The 25975-nt window shown below is 44.4% G+C and overlaps 1 protein-coding gene across 2 annotated transcripts in view; it reads right to left on the bottom strand.

The window, feature by feature from the left end:
• The window catches only part of ZNF423 (zinc finger protein 423), a 417541-nt gene extending 392794 nt beyond the window's left edge, over window positions 1-24747 (bottom strand). Inside the window, exon 1 of one of the 2 annotated variants that reach the window (XM_072632160.1) lies at window positions 24333-24747. In XM_072632160.1, the coding sequence (XP_072488261.1) occupies window positions 24333-24372 (40 nt within the window). In that variant the 5' untranslated portion in view covers window positions 24373-24747. Of the gene's footprint in view, window positions 1-24051; window positions 24197-24332 lie in introns of those variants that run through there. The other variant, XM_072632164.1, reaches the window with a different exon arrangement.
• Window positions 24748-25975: the final 1228 nt, after the last annotated feature.

Raw genomic sequence — 25975 nt, forward strand, 5'->3', positions numbered from 1 at the left:
AATCTTTTTTTTTTTAATCTATTCTCCTGCATTATTGCAAAGATTCCTTCCTTTTCTCTCTCCTCTCCAACTCACCCTGCAGAATCTCAAATGATATTCCTAAAGTATGGGTATGACCAGATAGCTCTCCTGCTCAAGATGCTCTTGCTTCTAGGTAGGATCAAATAAAATAACTCATCTGTTTGGTTTTTAAAGTCCTTAACAATCTGGCTCACAAATGCCTTTCCAGGCTCTCTGCAGATTTGTGCCCTCTATATTCCAGACAGATTGGACTGTTCGCTATTGTTCCCTGGGTACAACATTCCATCTCTCTCCCTGTACATCCTCTTCTACATGCCTCTCATCCATTTGCACAAGATGCCTCCTCCTTCACCTCCACTGCAGAGAATCACTAGCTTCCTCTGAAGCTCAGGTAAAGTACTATTTCCTGCAGAAAACCTCTCGTGAATTCCTATACGCTCACACACACTTACACACTCACTCATTTTCTCTCTCTCTCTCTCTCTCTCTCTCTCTCTCTCTCTCTCTCTCTCACACACACACACACACACACACACACACACACACACACACACACACATATTAGCTAATGCCACTTCTGATACCCAGAAATAACTTGGTATATTTCTTTCTACGTATGTTATTTTCTCCCCAACAGAATAAAAGTTCCTTTAGGGCAAAGACTGGTTTGTTTTTTTTTATCTTATATCCTTCAACATCTAGCCTAGCTCCCAGAACATAGTAAGTCTTACTAAATGTTTGCTCATTAACTGATTGATAAATGCCAAGCAAGTGAGTTTGCATTTGATCCTAATGGCAGAGATGGGACCTGGGATGAGACGTGTGCTTTAGAACTAGCAATTAGGCAGCTTTCTGAAGGATGGCATGTTACATGCCAGGCACTGTGCTCAGCACTCCACAATAATTTCCTCATTTGATCCTCACAACAAGCCCAGGAGACAGGTGCTAATATTACCCTCATTTTACAGTTGAGAAAACTGAGAGAAATAGAGGTTAAGTGACTTGCCCAGAGTCACACAGATAGTAAGTGTCTGAGGTCATATTTGAACTCAGGTCTTCCTGATTCCAAGTCCAGAACTCTATTGACCCAACTACCTCACTGCCTCTAGGAAGGTTGATAAGCGCCTTCCATAGCAATAAGGAATATAAGCAAAGAGAAAGATCTGAGAGAGGCATAGGAAAATAATGAGTTCTGTTTTGGATACAATGACTTTTAATACCCGCATAAACTAAACTATAAAAAGGCATGTCTCCCACTCCTTAGTATTATAGTATTTTGCCCAGATTTCTTTTTTGTACTTATCTCGCTCTCCCATGCATAAGAGTTCTTTGTGCTAATATCTTTCCCCTTCATTTGATTATAACCTCTTTGAGAGTGAAACCTATATTATATCTTATATGTTCCTGGAGCCTACAACAGTGCTAACAGTGTTATTCAGTCATTTTTTTTAGTTATGTTTGACTCCCCAAGACCTCATTTATGGTTTTCTTGGCAAAGATACTATAGTGGTTTGTCATTTCCTTCTCCAGCTCATTTTACAGATGAGGAAACTGAGACAAACAGGGTTAAGTGACCTGCCCAGGGTCACACAGTTAGTGTCTGAGGCTGAATTTTAACTCAGGAAGATTTGTCTTCCTGACTCAGGTCCATCACTCTATCCATTGAGCCACCTAGTTGCCTTTAAACAGAGTAGGCATCTAGCAAAAATCTGTTGGCTTTAATTGAAAGTGTGTAAAGAAAATTATACCCAGAATCACAAATTATCTTGGGGAGCCTAGAGGACAGTTAGGCCAACCTAAACCTGAAAGGAAATTCTCTCTATAAGTTCCCCAATAAAAGATCATCCAGTAGCAGCTGAATTTAAAGTCAGAAGACCTTGTGGTTGAATCCTTGCCTGATATTTACCACAGTGTGACCCAGTCATTTAACCTTTCTGATCCTTATTGTCTGTAAAATGAGGGGGCTGGACTCAATGATCTTTGCGGTTTCATGACTAAATCTGTGACTCTGATTCTGTGATCTCTAGTGATGGGGAACTCATCACCTCCTAAGTCAGCCTATTCCACTTAGCAGAGTGCTAAGAGTTACAATATTTTTTTCTTAAAAAAAAAAAAAAAAAGAAATCTGCAACTTCCACCCATTGCTTGAACTGCTCTGTGGGACCAAGTAGAATAAGTCTAATCCACCTTAGACATGACAACCCTTTAAATACTTAAAATGCTATCATGTTTCCCCTCCTAGCTGCAGGTGGTGAGTTCCTCGTCACTAGAGGTCCCAGCTCTCATCCCAAGTCTTTTCTTCTCCTGGCTAAGTAACTCCAGTTCTCTCAACCCATACTCCAAAGTGCTTTTACATGACCTATGGGAAAGGCAAGATAAGAGTTATTATTTCCATTTTACTAATAAGAAAAGTGAGGCTCAAAGAGGTTAGGTGACAAGTTGCTAACTTCTTAATTCTTGGTCTTTCTGCTGTGCTACTCACATCGTACTCTCTAGGCATCGATCATATTCCATTTTGTATTGTCACTTAAGAAGACAGTAAGAGTAGTGCAATGAATTCTGGACTTGGAGTCAGGATGACCTGGGTTCACATCCTGCCTCACTACCAGTTCTGTGTCTAATGGTAAGTCACTTAGCTGATTCCTAGGTAACCAACTCTAAGACCATGGGTTATAAAAAGGCTGCAGACTGGGTTGATGGAGTTTCCACATTCAAGAAATTGACACTGACAACTCATTGGCAACTGCCACTTAACTTTCATGTGTATTAATTTTGCTTCCCCTAGTAAACTAAAAGCTTCCTGAGGGCAGAACTGTGTCATCCTCGTAGCTCCCCCAATGCCAGACACAGAGCATTAAACATGACAGGAATCCTGTTTGTTGATTGACTATTGGCTGAATTAACTCTGGTCATAGCCAGTGAAGAAGACATTCATTTAAGGCTCTTAGGACCTATAACAAAGCCTCTCTGTTATTAAAGTGCTAGATTCCGAGACATCCCACCTAATGGATGTATAGTAGTTTTAAATGAGGCTTACTTTCAGTGGACTCTCTTTTATCTCCAAGCCATAGGACTATAACCATCTCCACCCAGAACATAGAGATGTAGGGGGGGAGGAGAGGAGCTACCTTCCAAGTATTTGGTTATATGATCCTTACCATCCCCATGAAGAGATACCAAACACACAAAAATGTATATCATGAAAATGCCACACTGATCCATGACATCTAGGGCTGTCCAGTCATCCCCATTTCACAGATGTGGCCACTGAGGCACAGTGACTTGCCCAACAATGATGACAAACTAAACTGGAATGAAAACCATGCAGAAACAGATTGCAGGCCTTAAAAACATCCCAGAAGTTACTAATCAGTGGGTATTTTGTGCCATGAATCCTAGAAGTCTGGACTACAGCACAATTGCAAACAGAATGATTCAGATGAAGAAATGGTAGAGAGAAAAAACAGGGTGGGGTAACTCACAGACACAGTGTTTTTTCAGCCTGTTGGAAGTTTTCTCAGTAGGAAAGTTTAGTCTGGGAAAGTCAGGCTTTGGAGGAGTGGGCACCAATTCCAGATAAACAAGGTGAAAACAGCTCCCAGAATCCTTCTTGATCCACATACCCCCAAAGATGTGCAAAGAAGACCACAGAGATGGGAGGGGAGACCCTTATGTTTCAAACTCCTGAGCCCAGAAGATTACAGGAGACTCATGATAATTAGAGGCTGGGGACTCAACAGCAGGCTCCTGTTAATGGGGAATACACACGAGCATTTCAGCAGGTCAACCTTCCAAGCTGTGTGGTGTCTAAGGTCCATTTTCCGAGGGAGAGGTCGACACTTGGAGTTGCCAGTGTTTCTCATGTCTCCCTTCCGGAGTCTGAACTTCACAGGAAAGGCTTTACAGGGTGAACGTGTCCTCTGCAAAACCCACCCACTATAATCCTGCCTCTGGCTCCTGAGCCAGACAGAGGAGGGGTAGCTCTGGATGACTGAGGAAATCAACCCTGGGTGGGCTCCTTGAGGGCAGATTTGAGGGTTGCCTGCCATCTGCCATGCTTTTGACTAGATAAATTCAATAATACCCATGGCTCCTGTCTAAGACAGGGGACAGCCAAAGAGCTAAGCACCCCACACTCACGGGAAAGACAGGCAACTCCTATGCCCAAGGAGCTTCCTTCCACAACTCCCCATCCCTACCATCAATTAATCAATCAATACATATTCATTGGGAGCCTACTATATGCAAGGCCATCTGCATGCTGCCAGGCATACAAAGAAACATAGGATGGGACGATGACCAAAAATCCTGTATATTTGTGCAGAATTTTATACTTTTCCACATGCTCTTCATATCTTTTCTCTTGCTTGATGCTCACGGAAACTCCCTGTGTATGTGTGTGCACACCCATGTGCAGGCCCAACCACAATCTATGCCCACACAGTCACAGGACAAGCATGACCATATGTTATACAGAAGCACACATGTGTCTGTCTGCACAGGTGTGCAGGCACATAGGTGAGCATACGTAGTTTGCTTTTCAATGTTTGTAGAGCGAGTCATTCTATGTATGTTTACCCATGTACCCACCCATACACGTGTAAACGCATACACAGAACAGCATTAATAATTGACATTTCTATGAATTTTCAAAGTTTATAAGAGTTCTATGAGATTGGAAGTACAAGTGATATATTCTCCGTTTTGCAAAGGGGGCTCTGAGGCTCAGACAAAAGAAAGGATTTGCCTATCAGACAGTTAGCTGGCTCAGTGGTAAAGTGCTGGGTCTGTAGTCAGGAAAACCTGCTTTCAAATCCAGCCTCAGACACTTAGCTGTGAGACCTTGGTCAAGTCAATTAACTTGTTTCAACTCCTCAACTGTAAAATGGAGATAAATGATTAGTAACCTACTCCCAGAGTTGCTGTGAGATCAAATGAGGTATTTGTAAAGCACTCAACTCAGTACCCGACACGTAGTAGGTGCTGGCCCTCTCCAAATATGCCAAGTACCAGCTCCCACCACCATTCCCCTATAATTCTCTAGAGGCCATTCCTCCCAGGCCTGGTCCCTCTGAGGCTGAGTACCCCAAACATGCAAACATGCAAGAGGCACAAGGAGACCAGCAACCATATCACAGACTGTCCTCAGAGGCAAAGACACATGGAGAAATAACCAGTCATTCTTGGGTCCCTTTCACTCACCTATTCTCTTCCTAGTATCCAGAATAATGATTCGGGTGTCAGGGAGCCCAACCACCTCAAACACACAGTCTCACAAGAAGTATTCCATATGATGAATCTGCCCTGATTCACAAGACTCTCAAAGACAGTGCAGTAAAATAGAAAGATCCCTGGACTTGGAAAGCTACTTTGCAGCTGTGCAACCCTGGGGAAATCTCTCCCCCTCTCTGGGCCTCAGTTTCCTCATCTATAAAAAAGAGGGATTGGACTAGTTGGTCTCTAAGGTCCCTTCCAGCTCTGACACAGTTTACTTTATGGTTCAGGGGAAAGGAGAGAAAGGGAGAAGCTGGATAGAGTTTTCAAAATAATTAAAACTCCCACACTAGGACACAGGGGGAAGAGGAGCCAAGGCTTGGACCATCAAGTCTTCCCAGCCAGCCCCCTGCTGTGGCCCCCTTTTGTCACAAAACCTGAGGCCGAGTTATTGTTCAGAAATGAACCTTCCAGGAAAAAGGGGCCAGTGAATCCTGTTCCCAGGACAATCCCTGCAGAAAGCATCCCCCCAGGGGCTGCCTTCCTGCAGCTCAGAGTGAAAAGACAGAATGAGGCCCAACCAGCAGCCCATCCATGGAAAGGAGGGGCAGGAGGGGGGAACAGACTCCCAAATGCCCCTCCCCAATCCACATATGCAGAACGTTCCTCTTTTTCCCCATCCCAGAGCCCCACTGGGTCTCTGAGTCACCACTAGATCAGCTAGCCTATCAGGGCTGGTGCAGCCCCAACACACCTCATGGCAGCTCTTTCTAGGTCCCATGCCTAAAGATATTTCACAGTACCCCCCTCCATCTTGTTCCCCCTTCCCCTCCCACATCTTCTTTCCAGGACTTTCTCAATCAGTCACTCAGCTCAGAGAGGAAAACTGACTAAAGAAGAAAATGAGAAGACACCACACTCCCAACTTGAAGAATGATTTTTGTCAGTCCGACATCATGAAAAGAGCACAAGAATTCGTGTCAGGAGACCTGGGTGCTAGTCCTGGCTGTGCAACTCACTAGTGGGGTGACGGGACAAGCCCTTCCATTTCTTTTTTCCCTCATCCAAAAAATGATGTTGCTGCTGACACCGCCTACCTCACACAGTAGCGATGTAAAGAGGTTTTGTACTCTAGCCATAACATGGAGATGTGAGTCACTCTCATTAATAACATCGGTCAGTAAGCATTAATAAGTACCTACTATATACTAAGCACTGGAAAGACAAAGGCAGTTAGTTTATAAATGTTCTTTACATGGACAGATTTCATACAACCAATCTCTCTGTGCGCCACTTTAGTTGGTCTCCAAGATGGAACTTGGCTCTTTGAAGGATACCATATTCAGCCATCTCCTTTCACCCCTTTCTTTCCTTCCAAATCCACCTTCCTTACCCACCACACACACACACACACACACACACACACACACACACACAATTTTTGTATATACTTGCTATTAAAAGGAATATTATTTGCTGAAAGAAACTTGCCTGACATCTGCCAGTCACTTGAAGGCATGTAAATGACATGTTTGTGACTTCATCAGTAACCCATCTAACACTTTTACAACCAGGACCATAAGCACTGAAATTACGTATTTTCCTCTTTGCAAAAAATGGACTCAAAGGCTTTAATTTGTAAGAAACTTTACAGATTATTTAGCTCAACTCCTCATACGGTACAGATGAGGAAATTAAGATCCAAAGAAGGGATCTGACTTATCCCAGGCCACACATACACAATGAGTAGCAAATTTAGGATTCTAATTCAATACTCCAAATCCCAGGGTTCTTTTGTATTACAAAATGCTGCTTTAGCATGGGCTATGGAACCTGGAGGAGGAGAAGATCAAGCAAACAGTCTGATAATTCTATGGTTTTATCAACAAGTAGAAACAGGCCAAAAGAGTGATAATGCCAAGTGCCCAAGGCTGGGCAGTTCCCTGGGTCTGTCCTCCTTCACAGCAAGCTCGCAAACATTTGGTCTTTACGGTTTCCCAGTCAGGTACCAATCACAGCTGGGAAGAACCAGCCCCTAACACTTATATTCGATTTTGCTCCTGCAGGTTCTAGGAAGGGTCTGCCTGCAGCATTGAGGCCAATGGTGTCTGTGAAATAAATGCCAAAGAGATCAGGAGGAAAGAATTATAACATGAAATGAAATGGGGGGCTCATTCTTCCTTCCTTCCCCTGCCCTAGTCACAGCAAGCACTGCATTCTGGGCTTTCTAAAGGAGACAAGGAAAACATTCCCCATCTCATTGGGGCCATCTAAACTGTTGCTAACTTCCTTCTGACACTGCGACCCTGAGGTTAAGAAGCTGGGTGTCTAATATTACAAGATCAGCTTTCACTGAAGAGTTTAACCAGAATTTTGGTGGCTTCACATTCTTCTCCAAGTCTAGGATACAAAATATAGACACAGAATCACAGAACATTTGAGCTAGACGGACTCTGAGAACACAGAATGTCAGAGCTAGATGCACCCTTATAAAACAGAATGTCAAAACTGGAAGGGATCTTAGAAACACAGAACTTCTGAGATGAAAGGACCCTTAGAACGCAGAATATCAGAATCAAAAGATCCTTTACACCACATAATAGGAGAACTGAAGGGACACTCAAGACCACCTCATTTTACAGAGGAGGAAATTAAGGCAATGTCTATTTAGAGGAGAATTACATATTTTTCTCTTTATAATTTAAAACATTTTTTTCCAATTTAGACATCAAAAAAGAGCATTTCCATATGTCCAACAGCAGACAAAAAAAAACTGTATATGAAACCAAGAATCCCTATTTCATATTACTTGTTTTTTAAGTATACAACAAATGAGATGGGGAGAAAAATCTGAAACTCAAAATCTTGTGGAAGTAAATGTTGAAAACTAAAAATTAATTAAAATGAAAAAAGAAAAAAATCAAAGTAATAACAAAGGCTGCTTGTCCCTCTTGTCTGTGTTTTTTTCTGAGTCTCCTTTTGTTCTCTTCTGTACATTTAATTTTTTTTCCAATGGCCAGAAAAGATCTAATATTAAGGACTCTCCTCTTTCCTTCAAAGTGAAATAAATTACAAAGCTTGGTCTTTAAGAAAATCAATGCAAGGCCACTTTGGAGATGCAACATGAAATTGGAGAAAGAACTATGCAGACTTCTTGTCAAAAGACCTGGGTCCCATCTATGCTACCTAACAACTTTGTGGGTGGTGATGGGCTGTTTAAACTCTCTGGGCTTCCACTCCCCTGTGCCAAAAAGAATAACATTTGCACTCTCTTTCTCACAAGGTTGTTATGAGTGAAGTCTTATGTAAATGGAATAAAAATGACACAACTTGAATGACAAAAAGACACAACTGGAGAAGCCTGTCCAGAACCCCACCGCTTTAAAAAAACAAACAAAAAAAAGAGGATGGTGCTGGCTGGATTCGCTATAGAAGTTACAGGCTCCACAGATGACTCCCCTAGCTCTCCAAACTCTCCTTTACAGGTCTCAACTTTGGTTGAGGATTGGTCAAAGCAATCACGAAACAAAAGCTCTTTTTACTCAAAATGCAGAGGTTCACGGAGGCAAATATGCATGCATGTTCTCAGAGGAAGCCTCTTTCCCTTGGCTCATGGAGTAGTCCTGGGAGGGATGGAAAAGGCAATGAAGAGAAGAGATAAATGAATATGTGATGTGTGTAGGAATATATTGTTGTTTAGTGATTTTTTCAGTTCTGTCCAACTCCTCATGACGCCATTTGAGGTTTTCTTAGCAAACTACTGTTTGCCCAGGTCACCCAGGTAGTGTCTGAAGCCAGATTTGAACTCAGGAAATAGGGATACATATTCTGCATTTGTACTTTGGCATCTCCTCAGAGGGCAAGGTGGCTCACCAGCAGGTGATAAATTAAAAGCTCATTTTCCACCCTGTTTTTTTAACCACCACATTTTGAATAGGAATCCACTGAACAGAAAAAATAGTTGAATCTCAAACCCTAATGGGTGATACTAAACATGTATGTATATCCAGCCTCAAAACCTCATGGTAAGTCATATATTTCTCTATGAAATCTATTTTCTCCTTTCTCCCAATCTCTAGAGAAGGGCCTCAAAACAACCATGAGGAAATTTGGTTTGGAAAGAGGACTAGATTGAGAGGTCAAAGACTTGGGCACTATTACCAGTTTTGCCTCTAAATTACTTGTCAACCTTGTGCAAGTCTCTTCATGCTGGGGCTTCGGTTCCCTCCTTTGGAAAAGGGGACATTTGACTAAGTCACTGATGTCAAATTCGAATAGAAATGGGGGCTACTAACCCACATTTAAGAATCCATGTGGTCTGCACAGTCACTAAGTTTTAAAATGTGACATTATCTATGTTTTATTGTATTTTTATTTACTTTGGTAAATATTTCTCAATTACATTTTAATCTGGTTTGGGATGCATCCTGCATGGGGTTTGACACCTAAGAACTGGATGATCTCTAGGGTCTCTTCCAACTCAGGAATTCTACATTCTAAGATCTGTAAGTTCAAAGGATTTAGAATAAGAAAGGACCTTTTGTTGTTGTTGAGTTGTTTTCAGTTTTACCTGACTCTTTCTGACCTTATTTGGGGTCCTTTTGGCAAAGATATAAAAATTGTTTGCCATTTTCTTTTCCAGATGAGGAAACTGAGGCAAAAGTAAATGACTTGCTTAAGATTCTACAGCTAGTAAGTGTCTGAGCTCAAATTTGAACTCAGGAAGTTTAGCCTTCCTGATTCCCCCTGTGAAGTGTTGTATCCTCTGTGCCATCTAGCTGCCCAGAAAAGGACTTATCAAAGATCTAACCCAGCCTCCTCATTTGACAGATAAGGACAATGAAACCCAGAGAGGAGAAAGGATGTGTACAAGTTCACAAAAGATTTAAATTGCAATAGGACCAGAACTTTAACTCAGGTTCTTTACCACATCAAATCCAGTATTCTTTCCCATTAACATCTTAAGATCATGGGATCACAGGTTCATAGCTCTAAAGCTAGGAGGTACTTTGGAAGCTATCTAGTTTAACTCCTTAATTTTACAGATAAGGAAACTGAGGCCTCATGAATCTAATGTTTCGATTTTACAAATGATGAGACTGGGGTCCACAGAGGCAAAGCAGTCCAAGATTGTAAGTATAAGAGCCAGATTTGAACCCAGGTTCTCTCTAAATCTGGTCCCCTTTCTGCTATACCCCATGTTCTGGGGTCCCTTGAAGGTGTTCATGGTTCTATGAAGAAATGAAAGTATGCCTGTTAGATACAGACCTGGAGCCAGAGCCAGGCTACCAAGCAAGCCTGCCAAAATTCTCCTATGGGCTCTATCAGCTCCTAGAAATATGACAGTAGCCCCAATTCAACTTTGAACACAGTGAAAGTCTTACATGAACCCCAGGATGTCTCTTGGAACTGATCCCTACCAAATGCTTTCCTTCTTAATCCCAATGACCAAACCAGCTCCTGTAATTGTCATCCTCACTTTTTCCAAGGAGAACAGAGAGTAGATAGGTAGTGAGGGGCCTAAGAAGAAAGAAAATACTTTCTCTTAAAGTCAAGGGCAGGTTATCCCAGTCCACTCTGACTTCTGCCTGTCGCTATTAGAGAGCTTTGACAGCTCAATAGGTTCTTGGTCAAAAATGGTGAGTGTTCTGCTTTGCTGGCTCCTCCATCCTTCCTCTATCCTCTCACCTCTCTACCTCAAGGGTATATTTGTTCATCCCTCCCTTCCCTATCTGGGCAGTTGGCAGTACTAGGGAATTTTTCCCCTATTTCTTTTCTTTTTTGTAACCAGAAAATGTCTTCCTGATGGCTCTGGACCTGGGTACGTGCCTGGTCATTTTCAATACATTTTTATTTTTTAGTGAGAGAGAAGAACCTGCCCAAACAACAAAAAGCCCACACAGAACATTTGCAGGATGAATTAAAAGCAATTAATGAAACAGCTCCAACAAAGGCATCACATCTAATCATCAGGTAGCTCCTTTGTGCTCAGATATGTCAGTGGGGGAAGGACTTCTCAGTGTTTTCTTTGCTTATTTCTCCTAAAATACAGGCCTGGCTTGTACACACCCACACCCCACACATCTCTCTCTCTCTCTCTCTCTCTCACACACACACACACACACACACACACACACACACACACACACACACACAGATCTATAAGTATACATTAAAGTTGAGAAGTCGGCTTCCACTGATCCCTTCCTTTGATGTCTGCTGTCGCCCCCACTGAAGAATCAGAGCTTGCCTTTTCTGCCCCAACCCTTCTCTCCTCACCAACTCCATCCTCCACTTACAAGCTGCATGGTCTTGGGCAAGTCACTTCTTTTACAAGCCTTGGTTTCTACAACTGTAAAATGGGGATTGTTCCTGCCCTAGCCACCTCATAGTTCTGTTGCTCAGAAAATCAGATAAGATCATGGAAGCCAAATAATTTTATTAAATGTTATGTATATAAAGGGATTATTAATATTGTTACTCCTGCCTCTTATTTTAATCGGTTACTGTCTGGTTACTGTTGCTTTCCCTCAAAGGAAAGATCCTTTTCTGGGTCTTCAGTGAGCATGTCTGGATTACTTAGATCATAAGATCTTAGAATTGGGAGGAACCTCACAGACCAATGAGCTGGTTCCCTCACTTTACAAACGAGGAGGCTAAAATTCAGGGAAATCTTGCCCAAGGTCAGAGACATAAAAAAGTCAAGCTGAAATTTAAATCCAGGTCCTCCAATTCCAGATTCCAGCGTTCTTTCTACTATACCTCCAACTTTATCAGCTTATAACAGCCTTCAGATGTCACTTCAAATATCAGCTCTCTTCCATCCCCACCTGCATGCTGTTTTCCTCTTGGGGTAGGCAGCACTTTCCAAAATGGGTAGGTCCTCTTGAGGGGAGGTAGGGTCAGTCAACAAGCATTCATTAAGCAGTTCTGTGTTCCAGACTCCCAGGCTAAGCACTTCAGATATAAAGAAAGGCAAAATGTAGTCCCTCACTTGAAGGAGTTCAAGTTCTAAACAGGGAGATAACATGTAAACAACAACATACGTACAAAATATTGCTGTGAACTGTTTTTCAGTTATATCTGACTCTTTACGGCCCCACTGGAGTTTCCTTGGCAGAGATATTGGAGCGGTTTGCCATTTCCTTCTCCAGCTCATTTTGGTGATGAGGAAACTGAGGCAAACAGGGTTAAACAATTTCTCCAGGGTCACACAACCAGTAAGTGTCATACAAGATATACACAGTGTGAATGAGAGGTTAACTCAGAGAAAAGTCACTGGAGGAGTGAGAGAGGTTGGAGGACACCCTGAAAGGCCTCTTGCAGAAGGTAAGTTTGAGCTGAGTCTTGAAAAAAGGTAGAGAAAATAAGAAGCAGAGGTGAGGATTTTATTTTTGATCCTGGAGGTAATAGGGAGCCTTGTGAGTTTAATGAAGTGAAATATTCATTATGTTCAGGTGGGTACTTTAGGAAATTCACTTCAGCAACTAAGTGGAAAGATGCACTGGAGTAAGGAGAGATTGGAGGCAGGGAGATCAATCAGTAGGGTATTGCAATAGCCCAGGGGTAAGGTGATAAAGGCCCTCACCAGACTGGCAGCCTTATGATTAGAAAGGGATAGAAGACTTGGCAAGTCAAAACAAGACTTGGCAACAGATTGGATAGGTCAGTTGGGTGTAAGTGAGGAGTCAAGGATGACCCTGAGGTTATGAACCTGGGTGGATGTTGATGCCTGTAACAGTAATAAGGAAGAGGAGAGTGGAAAATATGGAAAGATGAGTTCTCTTTGGTATAAGCTGAGTTTGACATGTCCGCAATAGACATTTATTGAGGCAAGAATGGAAATAAGGAGAGAGTGTAGGGCTGGATAAATAGATCTGAGAATCATCTACACAGAAAGGATCACTGAATCCATGGGAGTTAATGAGATCACTTCTCTCGATATCATAGAGGAAGGAGAGGAAAAGGTCCAGGACAGAGAGCTGAGGAACACCCACAAGTTAGTGATTAGGACCTAGAGAAAAATGCAGCAAAGGAAACTGAGGAAGGGTCTTAGAGAGAATGGTAGTAGAGCCAAGAGAGAACACAGTCATGAAAACAGGGATGATAGGGTATGAAGGAGAAAAGGGTGACCAATGGAGAGGTCAAGGAAAATCCAGATTAAGAAAAAGTCATTGGATTTGGAAATCAAATGTTCTTTGGTAACTTTGTAGGGAAGTTTCAATGGAGGGATAAGATTGGAAACCAGACTGCAGAGAATTTAGAAGAGTGAGAAAAGTGGAGGTACCAACTGCAAACAGCTTCTTTAAGTGTAGGCACAAAAGAAAAAGATATAGGAAGAGAGCTACTTGGTGTGACTTAGGGATAAAGCAGCAAAGGAAGGATGAATCAAGAATAAATCAGTGGGACTAGGAAGCAGAATCATAAAGTTTGTAGTTCACAACAAAAGAGGATTTAATTTTGAACAAAGAGAGTCAACAAGGTAGAGGGGAGAGAAGCATGGAAAAAAGGGAAGAGGAGGCATGAAAGATGAGAAGATTCAGGGTGAAATGGGAGACATTTGGGGGTCAATAGGAAGCCAGAATACACAAGTGATTAACATTCTACCTTCCCTACCTTGGATAACAACTCCTTTGGTCTCATCACTCCCAAGTCCGTATTAAGGAAGCAGGGAGAATGGGCATATTTTATAGAAGGAAGGTCCACCCCCAATAGTCATGGGTCTAAAAGAACTGAGTCATGCTCCTCCACTCTTCCTTCAAAGAATAACCTAGAAGGGGAGTAGAACATGGAGTAGGAGTTTAATACATATGGAGGATAGAAATCCTGGCTGAAACTTAGAAGAGGCTGAATTATACATTCATTCATGTTTTCTTTCATTCAATAAATATTTACTGAATGGACAAAACCATAAAAGTCTTTGGCATGGTAAGAAATCTAATCCATTCAGTAAAGCAGAAAGGACCGGGAGACAGAAGACCTAGGATTTTTGTCCTGGCTATGCAACTAACCAGTTGGGTAGCATTAGGCAGGTTGAATTTTCCCTTTCCTAGACAGTTTACACACCTGTAAAATGGAGGGGAGAGAAGAGGGGAGATCACTAAACTCTGACAGACTATAAGTGTAATTCTATATACTGAGGCAGCTAGATGGCACACTGGTTAGAGCCCTGGACCCAAAAATCAGGAAGTCTTGAGTTCCAATCTGACCTCAGACACTTATTAGCTGTATAACCTTGAGCAAGTCACTTAACTTCTGTCCATCTTAGTTTCCTCAGCTGTAAAGTGAAAATAATAATAGCATTTACCTCGGTAGCAAATATCAAATTAGCACAGGGCCTGGAATATAGTAGGCATTTAAATATTGCCTTCCTTCTTTCTAGATCATCGTCTCTCCAAGGCTAAAGAATTAGACAAAGTGCAGTTCAAAGCCCCAAGGCAGAAGCCCAGCTGAATGAGTCCCAAGGCTTGGGGTGGGACCAGTCCCCTCTCAGAGGAAGCAAGGTCCTTTGAAAAGGCTGCCCTGAGCAACAGAAGCTTGGAAACTGCCGGCCTAGCAGCTGTACTGGAGTTCATGCCATTTCCCCAGGGAACAGGGCCAGAGATCCTCTGGCCCAGGGTCCCCCAGGTGACTACAGCCTGCTCCCCTTCCTTCTGCCCTCCTACTCCCCAAGAGAGAAAGTTCTCCTCCCTCACCCATCCCTGAGGGACCCTCTGGAGCCAATGATTCTTTTTTCCCCTCCCTAAGTTCATCCCTATGCTCCCCAGGGAACGGAGACAAAGCAAACTCTCTCATTCAGGAACCAGAAATGATTTTTTTTTCTGTTTTGTTTTGTTTAAGTACAAAGATCTGCATTCTCTCCCAGAGCCCAAGTGAACACAAGCTTGCTGTAAACAGCAATAGCAGGAGGGGTTCCACAAGACTGGGCCAGTCAACTGCTGGGGGAAGCCCTGGATATTGTCTGTTTGCTCAGACTTAATTCACCTGGCCTGCTCAGCCTTCCAGGCCAGAGAAAACCCTGTCAGACAATGCCTCTGCCTGAAATACACACAAATGACCATCTATTAGCCTTCAGGCAGGTAATTCAGTGCAACAGGAGTTTGGTGAACAGTATGTTTTATTTAATTAGGATGAACAGAAGAGATAAACCTCACAGCGGGTCCAGTAATGACAACACGCAAAAAAATAATTCACGCCCAGGTAACAAAAGTGCAAGTTTCAATTACATTGAAAGGCAGGGAAAAAGTTGACTTAGCACCTCCAAGGAGGAAAAAGAAAATAAAAAAATTTAAATGCACAGCCTGTGACCCACAATTAGAATCTGGGAGGGAGCTTCACCTGATGGGGCCAGAGCATGAGGTATTTGCTGTGCTTTTCACTGGGGCTGTGGTCTATTTCCCTTTCCCCATCAAAGCAAAGTCACATTGTATAGTTGCTCCCCCTTGGAATTAATCTGGATTGCAAAAGCAGTGAAGGAGCATACCCCCATCCTGGAAAGCTGGTGAACACACCTAATAACTGCATTTCAGCAGTCACTAGCCATAGCACCCATATAGCCAGATGCAGAGATTGAGGGTTTGGGGGGAGAAAGAGAGAGGGTGAAAGATTCTGCTCTGCTAACACCCTATTGACCACTCCAGACATTAAAAAGATGCAGTGTGGGCTGAGCCCTTTCTGACCTTCATAAGCATATGAACCTCTAGCTACTCCCACCAGTCCTGAACTTTCAAAGAATGACTTCTCTTTATTGCAAATGCTTCAGCATTCTGGAAACACACAGCTACCTGGGGAACCCTCACCTGCCCCAACACTAGAAATCTTTTCTCAACTTGGCAAAAAGTCCCAGCTACACTTTGCTCTGGTCTCCATGCTTTAAACAGTCATATTCAGCCAAGGGACAGCTTACTTAGAAAAATCCAAGTTCAAATCCTGCCTCTGACATTTCTAGCTGTGTGATGATGAACAAGTTACTTAACCTCTCTGAACCTGTTTCCTCATTTGTAAAATGAGAAAGATGGACTAGATGGATGGCCTCCAAGGTCACTTGCAGCTCTAAATCTATAATCCTATGAACCCTGTGAAGATAGGGACATTCCTCCATGAAGTGCCTATAACAAAAGGTTTTTGCACTTAGGTAATAATAAATATTTGTTATGGGAATAAATGAATGAATGAGGAAGAAAAGTGTTTGGTACAAGCAAAAAGATTTTTATTTAAATTTTTTCACCTACCTCCCCTTCCCGCTCCACCTGTTTCTAGTCTTTCCTATGACTTTGTCACTTTGAGTAAGGAAATCTCTTATTATCCATCAATAACCTAAATCTGAGGTTTTTAGTTTCATCAGTCCCAAAACCTTGGTTATCTACAAATGGGAAACTGGTGTTCAATTAGTGAGCAGATACATCTACAAAGCACCACTTTAGATCCCAATCCAGGAGATGACATGAACATCTGCTTTCACTTCAAGACATTAATTTTCAATTATTGGAGAAAAACAAAATTAGTCCTGACAAATTGCTGGTGAATATGTAATCTTGTCAAGTGGTTCATAATAATAAGTTAGGGAGCCAGCAATTAACATCCTCAAATAAAGTTTCCTGGCGGACCCTTGTCATCTGATGTAAAATGGAAGGGACATTCTGGGTGCTGCCCTGTCATTCCATACGAGGTCTGGACAAAAGTAAGATTTCACAGCTAGCCAACACTGTCAGGTAACCATCTCTTCCAATAGTAAGGATTAATGAATACTACAATGAAGGAACTAGGAGTCTAACCTGGAGGGAGGGAGAAACTGGGACTAAAAAGTTCCAACCTCAACAAAGTCTGTTTATAGTTACTATTTTTTGTGCCTTTGCTAACAGTTCACATTATAGAACACCAGACCATTAACAAAGTACTTTGTAATGTGTTCCACCCTTTCACAAACTGCAGTCACTTCCACCAGTCCACAATGAATGACAATTTGTGCATTGCCAAGTCCCTACCAAGAATGAATTTCCATCAGATTCAGTAATACAGACACACATGCTCCTCCAAGACGCAAAATGGGAAATTCCAGCTAGAAATGCCAAAAGGAAACACCAAGGGATTTTATGAATCTTTCTAAACGATTTGGTAACCTCACAACTTGGGTGGGTTATGCCCAGGCTCACATTTTTGATACCAGCTGGGGATCCCTTCTTTCCCAAACATTTTCAATCACCAATCTCGAAGAATCCCAATGACAAGGACAGCACACAAGATAAGAGAATCAACAGTGTAATCTCATTTGACGGCTTTTTGTGTATCTTGGCTGCCCTCGTCACTGTATCAATAAGTAGGAACTGAAATTTGAATGAGCAGGAATTAACAGATAATGACGATGTAATCTTTGTATTGGAAAAGTCAAAACCGAACCAAGTGAATACATTTGTGCTGGGAGGTGGGATGGGGGGAGGCGGGAAGAGGTACAGGGGAGGGCATGTGTTTGTCTCTCCCATTTTTTTTTATTAAGAAAGAAAATTATATCTTTAAGACAAGAATGAAAGACATTGTTACTTCCAAAGTCAACTCTGTAACTGAGCTCCGACATTGTATAATTGACTTTGCAAGCACAACAACAGAAATATAACAAAGAAAATGTCAGTGTTTTCACAGTGCTAATCTATAGCACTAGGAGGGCCTCCTGCTGTCAGGCAGAGCTGACAATACAATAGCTTTCAAAGGGATATTACCATCGTGCCTTTATTCTTGACATCAATCAAGACAAAGAGAATCCTTTTCAGAAGACATTAAAAATCAAACCTTGGGTAGAGAAGGTAGGTAAAACAGCCTTCTTTTAAAGGAGACCATTCAGGGTAATCAGCTCATTGGAGAGCCTAGAAAGGGGCAGAGTATTTTTATTTACTAAGTATATAACCCCAAAGTGACTACAGGCTGCCTGCCACAAACCAGGCAGGTAAGGAGCTAAATCAAAAAGTTTCTATCCGCCTTTCTCCACCCCACCCCTAAGAAAGCAAAGCAGGAAAGGATGACAACCCGGGCTGGGACTTCAAGGAGGATAACTAAGCCAGACTAAATTAGTGCATTTTTGTGCAAAACAGTTTGATTACTGACTCGCATGTTTATGCACAAAATACCATTGCAATCTGACAGCAATTTGCAGAATTGTCAAATTCACCAACCAAAGTACATCTGCTATTTTCAGTCGTGTGCCAACAGAACTGGAGCTCCCATAAACTGCACTGAAGTAGTTGTTCAATGAAAATTGCCTAGAACCTAAGTCCCCCGGTTCTGCTCCTTTTTCTGAACCATTGTATCAGCCTGAAATGTTTTTAGAAAAATGATGTTTATTTTGCATGTATCAGGTCCCATTAGAACAAAGCACCCCATAAACCAAAGTTTTCCAATCACAACCTTTGCCAAATAAAAGATCTATAAACTGTCCCCTAGCTAAATATGGCAGCAGAAAGCATATGTTCCTAGATTGCCTTTTGACTTATTCAATGAAAGACTGCTAAAAGGTGTACCATAGAAATGGACAGTGCTTATTGTGGGTCCAGGATCAGGAAAAGTTAATATTTATAAATGTTAATTTCTGGTACAGTATGCTTTCATCTTTTAAGCCACTAAGCACATACCAACAGATATCATCTGCTCTCCAAAAGACAGAACCAAGATAGCTGGGGCCACCACCCAACTTTCACATGCTCTATTAGGGTTTGTGGGGACACTTAGTGAACACCTGGGGAGGGAGAAATGGAGAGATGAAAAAGACTGAACTCTAGATCCTAATCAGGAGATTGCATCAAAACTCAGAGACCAAGGGGAATCTCTGAATGGAGATCCTGGGCAGATGGACAGGCTGACTTAAATAAATAAATGAGGACAGTCCTTCCAAAACAGAGGTGGTTACTATGTCAATATTTACTACAGAAAAGGAAGTTTTTACATTGTAGACAATGGGCATGGTACACCATTCTTTAGACAGTGTTTAAATAACAGGTACTAAGAAATTCCCTACAAAGAAGGGTAAAGAAAGAGAGGAGAGAGGAGAGCATCAATGACTCTGAAAATAATCTCCCCCTGAATCAGCTTTCTTCAAAAGAGCAGGCAGAATGTTCCCAGTATCCACCTTACTGCTGGTTTGCTTTAGTTTACCCTTTCAAATGAACAGTTAAAAGAAATCGATTTATCTAATTGTGAGACTATTAAATCCTACATCAGGGGGAGAATTCAACAGCTATCTCCTTAAAAACAACTGGCTACCAATATGGCATTTATTGCACATTTTTGTTCAAATTAACCAGATCTCTTGGACCTAAAAACCCCCATTGAGAGCCAAGCAAGCTTGTACTTAAAAGACCTTCACTCCAGTTTAGTGATTTTTCCCCCTCCGCCCTCCTCCTTTTTTTTTTTTTAAATAGGAGAGCATAGTACAACATCTCCATGAATTAAAGGAATTGCCGTTGCTGGATGATTCTGTAGAATTACTTTATTACTGTAGTGTCACCGGCATTTTGCACCTCTCATTATTAATCCACAGTACACCTTATGCTTCTCCGTTTGGAAGGATTCCACTGCCAGGGGCACATAGTTATCTTATTTTACTGCTTATTAAGTTTTTGCTAGGAAACAGGTGTAAGAATCTAAATAGCAATTACTAGACATAAAAGATGTTCTAGTGAATGAAACAAGTCATGTTTCCCTGTGATTGAATCGAGAGGCAGGAAAAAAGTCCTGAATATAATAGTCTGAGCATTCCAGACCAGGCTACAAATGTTACAGAATTTATAAAGGGTTTTCCCCCCTCTCCTACAAGATCATGTACATTTAGCCAAACAAATCCTGACAATTTACACTTGTATTTGGTCTCTGTTGAATCAGAAAACCTGTAAGCTCAGAATGCCTCTATTTATTACATCTCAATTATTTCCATGGAAACATGTGCTGTGACAATCTACGCTGTGCCCAACTCCCTCGACCTCCATCCAAATTTATAAAAATGGACTTTTTAGAAGCTAAAGGTTGAGAGGAAAGAAAGGCCCAGTCAGGGGATGAAGTGTAATCTCCGGAGGACAGATATGAATTTGGGTAATGGGTGTGAACACAGTGTGTCCAATAATTAATAGTTGGAAATTCAATTAACAATGAATTTATGCTGAAAGTGGAAATACATTCAGCATTACAAATTATTCAAAACTTTTAAACCCAGGCTGAAAAAATGTATTAATTTTCTCTCCAAATTAATAGGCTGTTGTGGGATGGGAGGCAGGAGCATCAAGGCGACAGATCATCTTAATGTTGAGTGGCAGAGATAACTGCCAGGATAATCATTACTGAGCCACCTGATATAATCAGGAGAAATAACATCAGCGAAGAGTGATGACTCCAGCACGGAGAATGAGGCCAAAATGATCAAAGTAACAAACAGGGCGAGCGCAGTGAAAAACTGCCACACTAAGAAGGAATCAAAAGAGGGGAAGCTGGAAAATAGCTCAGTAAATGGCATTCTTCTGAAATTCAGGGGTGGCTTTTGAAAACTGATGCTGCTATCCCCCTCTAAACTATTGCCTGAGTGTACGGGATATGAGCTGTGTTTCCCAATTGATAGACAAACACTGTGACACTCACTGACACCTCCAGAAAGAGGAGGGGGGGGGGTTCTGGGGTTCTGTTTTGGTGGAGCAAGTCACCATCTGAGGCCTGTTTGATTTTCAAAGCTGCAATTCCTGGGCTTTCAAATAACACTTTCAGAACATCCATTAGAAATAGTTATATTTCTGTCTTCCCTTCCTCCTATGGGCTCTCACATTTCAGAGATCAATTACAGTAAAGGACTTTCAGAGCAGGTTGAGCGGTGCTCTCTAAGTCCACAATGCCTCACTGTTAACCCTGACACACAGCAGTGAAGGCAAAAATACACTGTTATTCCTTAAGAAGCACCTTCAAGCATCTTTAAAGGTGAGGACCTGACTGTTTTAAACACTTAGTGTGGAGCTGTCCACACTTAGTCAAACACTTTTTAAATATTGTTTCCTGGGGGGCTTAAAAGGGGGGGGCTGACTCTTGAAGATTAAATGAATGCTGACCTAAAGAAACTCTTATCTACATCAAATTAGTCCCTTCCCTTTATATTAATTCCCTCCTAGATAAAATGATCACACATCCACCTATTCACCTCGGAATCAAGCTAAATAAAAGACTAAATAAAGACAAGGTCTGTGAGGGCCTTTGTTAAATGAAAAGAGAAACAGATTATATATAGGACTGAAGTGTCTGATATAGCAACAGAAACAAATGTGGTTCATTATTTACTGTAGTTGTGAGAAAGCACCATACCACTAGCTGAGATTTTAACCTATCTTTTCCTCATCAATTAACTTTCATTTTCCATCTAGAAAGCCATGCTCCCAAGATTGCAAATAAGCTCTCTTCCACTCCTCTTGTTCTCTCTCATAAGACATTTTAGGCTTGATTTCATGAAAAACTGAAAATAAATTCTTACAGAATCTTCCAGAGGAGTCAAATAAGCTGGTTTGGCAAACTGGGATGTTCCCACATCTCTGCACAATTGTGAGTTGAATTTATTCTTGGTTTGAACCTATTACCTTCCACAGAAGGAATTATTGTTGTTTTAAATCAGGAGCTTTGTAATTTCCTTTCTGAATTATCTCCTCCTGATGAATTTAACATAGAATTGACTACTCCCTTCACAAAGAATACCAAGGCATTTCTGACCAGTGGTTCACATCCTATATTTTTACATGGTTGCCCAAAGATGCTCTTAAAGGTTGTGAGTTAGTTTCTGAGTACAGGAGAGAGGTAAAGTCAAACCTTACTCCAAGTCACAGAATCGGTCCATTCCGTGAAGGATTTAAACACGGACCTTACCTTCCATCTCCCCCCTCATCTTAACCTGTTAAATCTACAAACTCCTAAAATTTTAGAAAGGGAAATCAACTTATGCAGCAACTCTCCTCTCAAGTTGCATTTCTCACAAAGTTACCTAGAATGAAGGAGACCAGCTTCATCTAAAAGGGGCAAAAACTTAGATACATTTAGTTTGGAGTTCCATCATTAACTTCCTGCTGTTCTTGACTACATCTTTTTAACGGTGTTCCTAGGCTCTCTTTTGGAAGGATAGTGATTCCCCACCCCACCCCCATAAGCCCATTCATGTTTCAGATGCCCCTTTGCTCCGGTATTTAAATTCATGACATCCAAAACTCGAGAGAAGGAAGGAGGGAGGGGATGAGGAGTTGGGGGAGAAAGAGGGTGCGCTATCTCAGTTCTACTCAACACAGCAGGAAATTAACTTTTTGGAAGAACCTGGGCTCTGGCACCTACCTCTAAGGAAAGGGTCATAAAAATTAATTTTTAATTAGTGAGGAAAGGAGCCAAAGATCCCTCTTCTCCAGTCCTAACCTATACATATCATATAATCCCTAAGGGCCACTCTCCCTTCCCCTCCCCCATCGCCTCCATCCTAATTCTAGAGCGCAGCGGGAGAAGGATGAGGAGCACCCAATAGTCCCGGCTGGGGGGAGGGGACAGAGAACCACAAAGGCCAGGCTTGATGCCCTGGGGCTGAATTCGAAGGCTCCATCCAGGAGCGGAGAGGGGGAAGGGAGGGAGGCAAAGATTCAGCACTTCCCCACCCCCACTGCCCAAACCCTCTCATCCTCTAGTCTAGGGAAAGTTATTCACCCGACAGCAATGAACCACTGGGTTATAAGGATGGATTTATAGATACATAATGTATATGTAGATGTACATGCATATATATCTTATATATTCATATATATCATATATGTGCACCTATCTATATACATTTATATTGTATTCATACCTACGTTAAAACGCACCTATATGTATGTACGTATACCTCCACATATCTCCATAGCACTCTGGGTGTCCCAAGAGGGCAAGGGGGACAGGAAGCCCATAAATACGCTGGGGAGGTAGGCCGGCCAGGCAGAGCCACGAGTTGGCGTGTCTGGCCTGGGCCTGGGGCTGAAAGGAGGGGGAGTCGCGGGTTGGGAGTTCGGCGCCCTGGAGCCCGGCGCGCCGCGGGGAGCCTGGGGGTGGGGGGAGGGCGGTCGGGATGGAGAGCTTAGAAGGTTGAGGAACTCTTCCAGTCCCTCTTGGGGCACAAGGAGCCCCAAGTCTTAGAGGCTGCCCGCTCCCCCGCCCCCTGCTGAGCTCTCAGTGGGGCTGAAGAGGACAGGGACACACCAGACAATAACCCACAGAGCCGGAGGCGCGTTAGCTCTAGCGGCCTCAGTGGAGGGGGGTTGGTGGGGTGGCAGGAAGTGAGGGGGCCGGGCTGGGGGGAATAGGGGGGCCCGCGGTAGGGGGCCTGGAGAGGCGGAGGAAGCTGGGGAGCCCTACGGTCAGGAGGTGCAGGGATGAGGCGAACTGAACTAGGCAGGGGACCTGGAGAGGGGGCGAAGAGAAGGGCGCGAGGTGATCCATGGCGGGGGGTGGGGGGGGCGGTCAGGCTGCAATACTGTCCCCACGTCTCCAGAAACAACAGCGGCAGCCGCCTCCTGCTTTCCTCACTCGTTCCCCACACCCCTCGGATCAGGGAGGAGGGGAAAGCAGAGGGAGGCCCGGGGGGCCGGCGCTGGGGCGACAGCCGCAGCTGCCTCCTTCCCTCCTTCTCCTCCTCCTCCTCTTCTTCCTCGGCGGCGGCGGTGATTCGCAATCCCCGCCAAACCCGGGCCGTACCCCTTGATTGGTCACGCGGGCCGACTGGCGGGGGCCCGGGGACCCAGACGGGGGGCGGGGGAGAGAGGAGAGATGAGACTCCCCCATACAAACACACTTACACACCCCGAATCTGGAAGCAGCTGGCCGGGGGACCCGAGCGCAATACCTCCCCGCAGACCAGCAACCCCTTCTCCCCCTGCCCGGGAGAGGGGGGAATTGGAAAAAGGGAGGGTGTCCGCTCGGCGCTCCCCTCCTCCTCCTCTCCTTTCTCCTCCTCCTCCTCCTCCTCCTCCCCCCTCCTCCTCTTCCTCCTCCTCCTCCACCTCCTTCTCTCTCGCTCGCTCGCTCGCTCTCTCTCGGTCCGCCCGTCCCTCCCTCTCCCTTCCTGCCGGTTCCCTACTCACCTTTCACCGAGCGCGGTTTGGCTTGCTTGCGTCTCGACATGTCCGGGGCTTCGGGCGCTCCCTCTTGCTCAGCGGACTGCTCCCCCCTCCGCCCCCCGCTGGTTCCCCCCCCCCCCTCTCCTCCTCCTCCTCCTCCTTCTTCTCGGAAACTTTTTTTTTGCAGCCGGGTCGGCGGCTGCGGTGAACAGATCGATGGTTCGGGGCGGCCTCACTCGGAAAGATAACTATTGATGATGATGATGATGATGATGATGATGATGATGATGGTTTGGGGAGGAAGGTGCTAAGGCCGAGGGGGGTGGCGCTGGGGTTTTGCCTGTTGCAATGCGGCAGCCGGGGGCTCAGCGGTCCCAGCGGCGCGGGGAGTCCAGAGGCCACTCGGCCGAGCCGCGTTATGCAAAAAAAAAAAAAAAAAAAAAGCCGCCCCCCTCCTCCTCCTCCTCTCCACCCCCCGCCGGCCCCCGGCCCCTGCGGCCCCCTCCCTCCCCCCACCCCACCAACCCCCACCCCCCACCCTCCTCCTCCTTCTCCTCCGCCCCTCGGGTTATTTTTGTGCAAAGTTTGCAGGCGTCCGGCTGCGCTGCCCGGTCCAGACTCTCACAATAACCCCATCTGTGGAGGGGAAGGGGGCTAGAGGTGAAGGTGGAGGGGGAGGACACAGAAGGAAGGGGTTCCTCAAGAGCAGTCTTTCAGGCTACCCCTCAAAAAATCCCTAGAAATTTCACCTTCCCACCTCTCCCCCCCAAAAAAAACAATAGATAATACTAATGACAAAAAAATGATTTGGAGATGGGGCTGGATTATGGTGGCTTTGGGGTTTGCTCCCTCAACTCAGTCTCTCTCTCCTTCTCTACTTGAGTGAGGAGGGGGGCGCAAAACCGCCCAGGAGTCGCTCAAAAAGCTATGGCTCTTGGCCCCCCTAGCCTCCACGCCCCCTTCCCAGTCTTAGTCTCTGGCTTGCTCTGGCTCTATCTCTGGCTTGTCTCTGTCTGTCTCTGTATGTGTCTCTCTCCCCGCCCCCCCAGCCCTCCTAAGAGAGAGAAAAAAAGCCCCGGAGCCCAGGGTGGGGGCGGGGTGAATCGGGGTGTGAGGGTGCTCACGCTGCGGTCCGCAGACGCGCCCCTGCCCTCGGCATAGCGCCTGTCCGCCCGGCCGATGCCTCCCCTCCAGCTCCGCTCGCCAAAGCGCTGCGCGCAGTGGATTCCCAGGCCGGTGCCAAGACGCCGGGACCGCTAGCTACCTCCATGGGCTAGGGGCTCGGAGAGGGAGGAGGCGGAGGCAGAGGAGGAGGAAGAGGAGGAGGAGGAGGAGGCGGCCCGGCTTTCGCCTTCACCGGCGGTGGTGGGAGCGGCGGCGGTGGCGGCTGCTGCGCCCCGGCTCCGCTCTCTAGCCGGCGCCCGCCCGCCCGCCAGCCTCCCTCGCTCTCCTCTCTTCTTTGTCGTAGCTGGCTTTCCTCCTCCTGATCTGGCTGCTGGGGCTGCAGTGCAGAGACACATAATAAAGCCAGGCTTGGCTGGAAATGTAGCTGAGTCCCAGCAGGAGGATGTGAGGAGTGGAGTCCCGGCGGGGGAGCGCTCTGATCCCGTAGGGAGCCCCGCACTGCTCGGGCTCGGATCAGACGGAGAGAGAGCCAACAGCACCGA

Source organism: Notamacropus eugenii, chromosome 1 (genome assembly GCF_028372415.1).
Source record: "Notamacropus eugenii isolate mMacEug1 chromosome 1, mMacEug1.pri_v2, whole genome shotgun sequence".
Lineage (NCBI taxonomy): Eukaryota > Metazoa > Chordata > Mammalia > Diprotodontia > Macropodidae > Notamacropus > Notamacropus eugenii.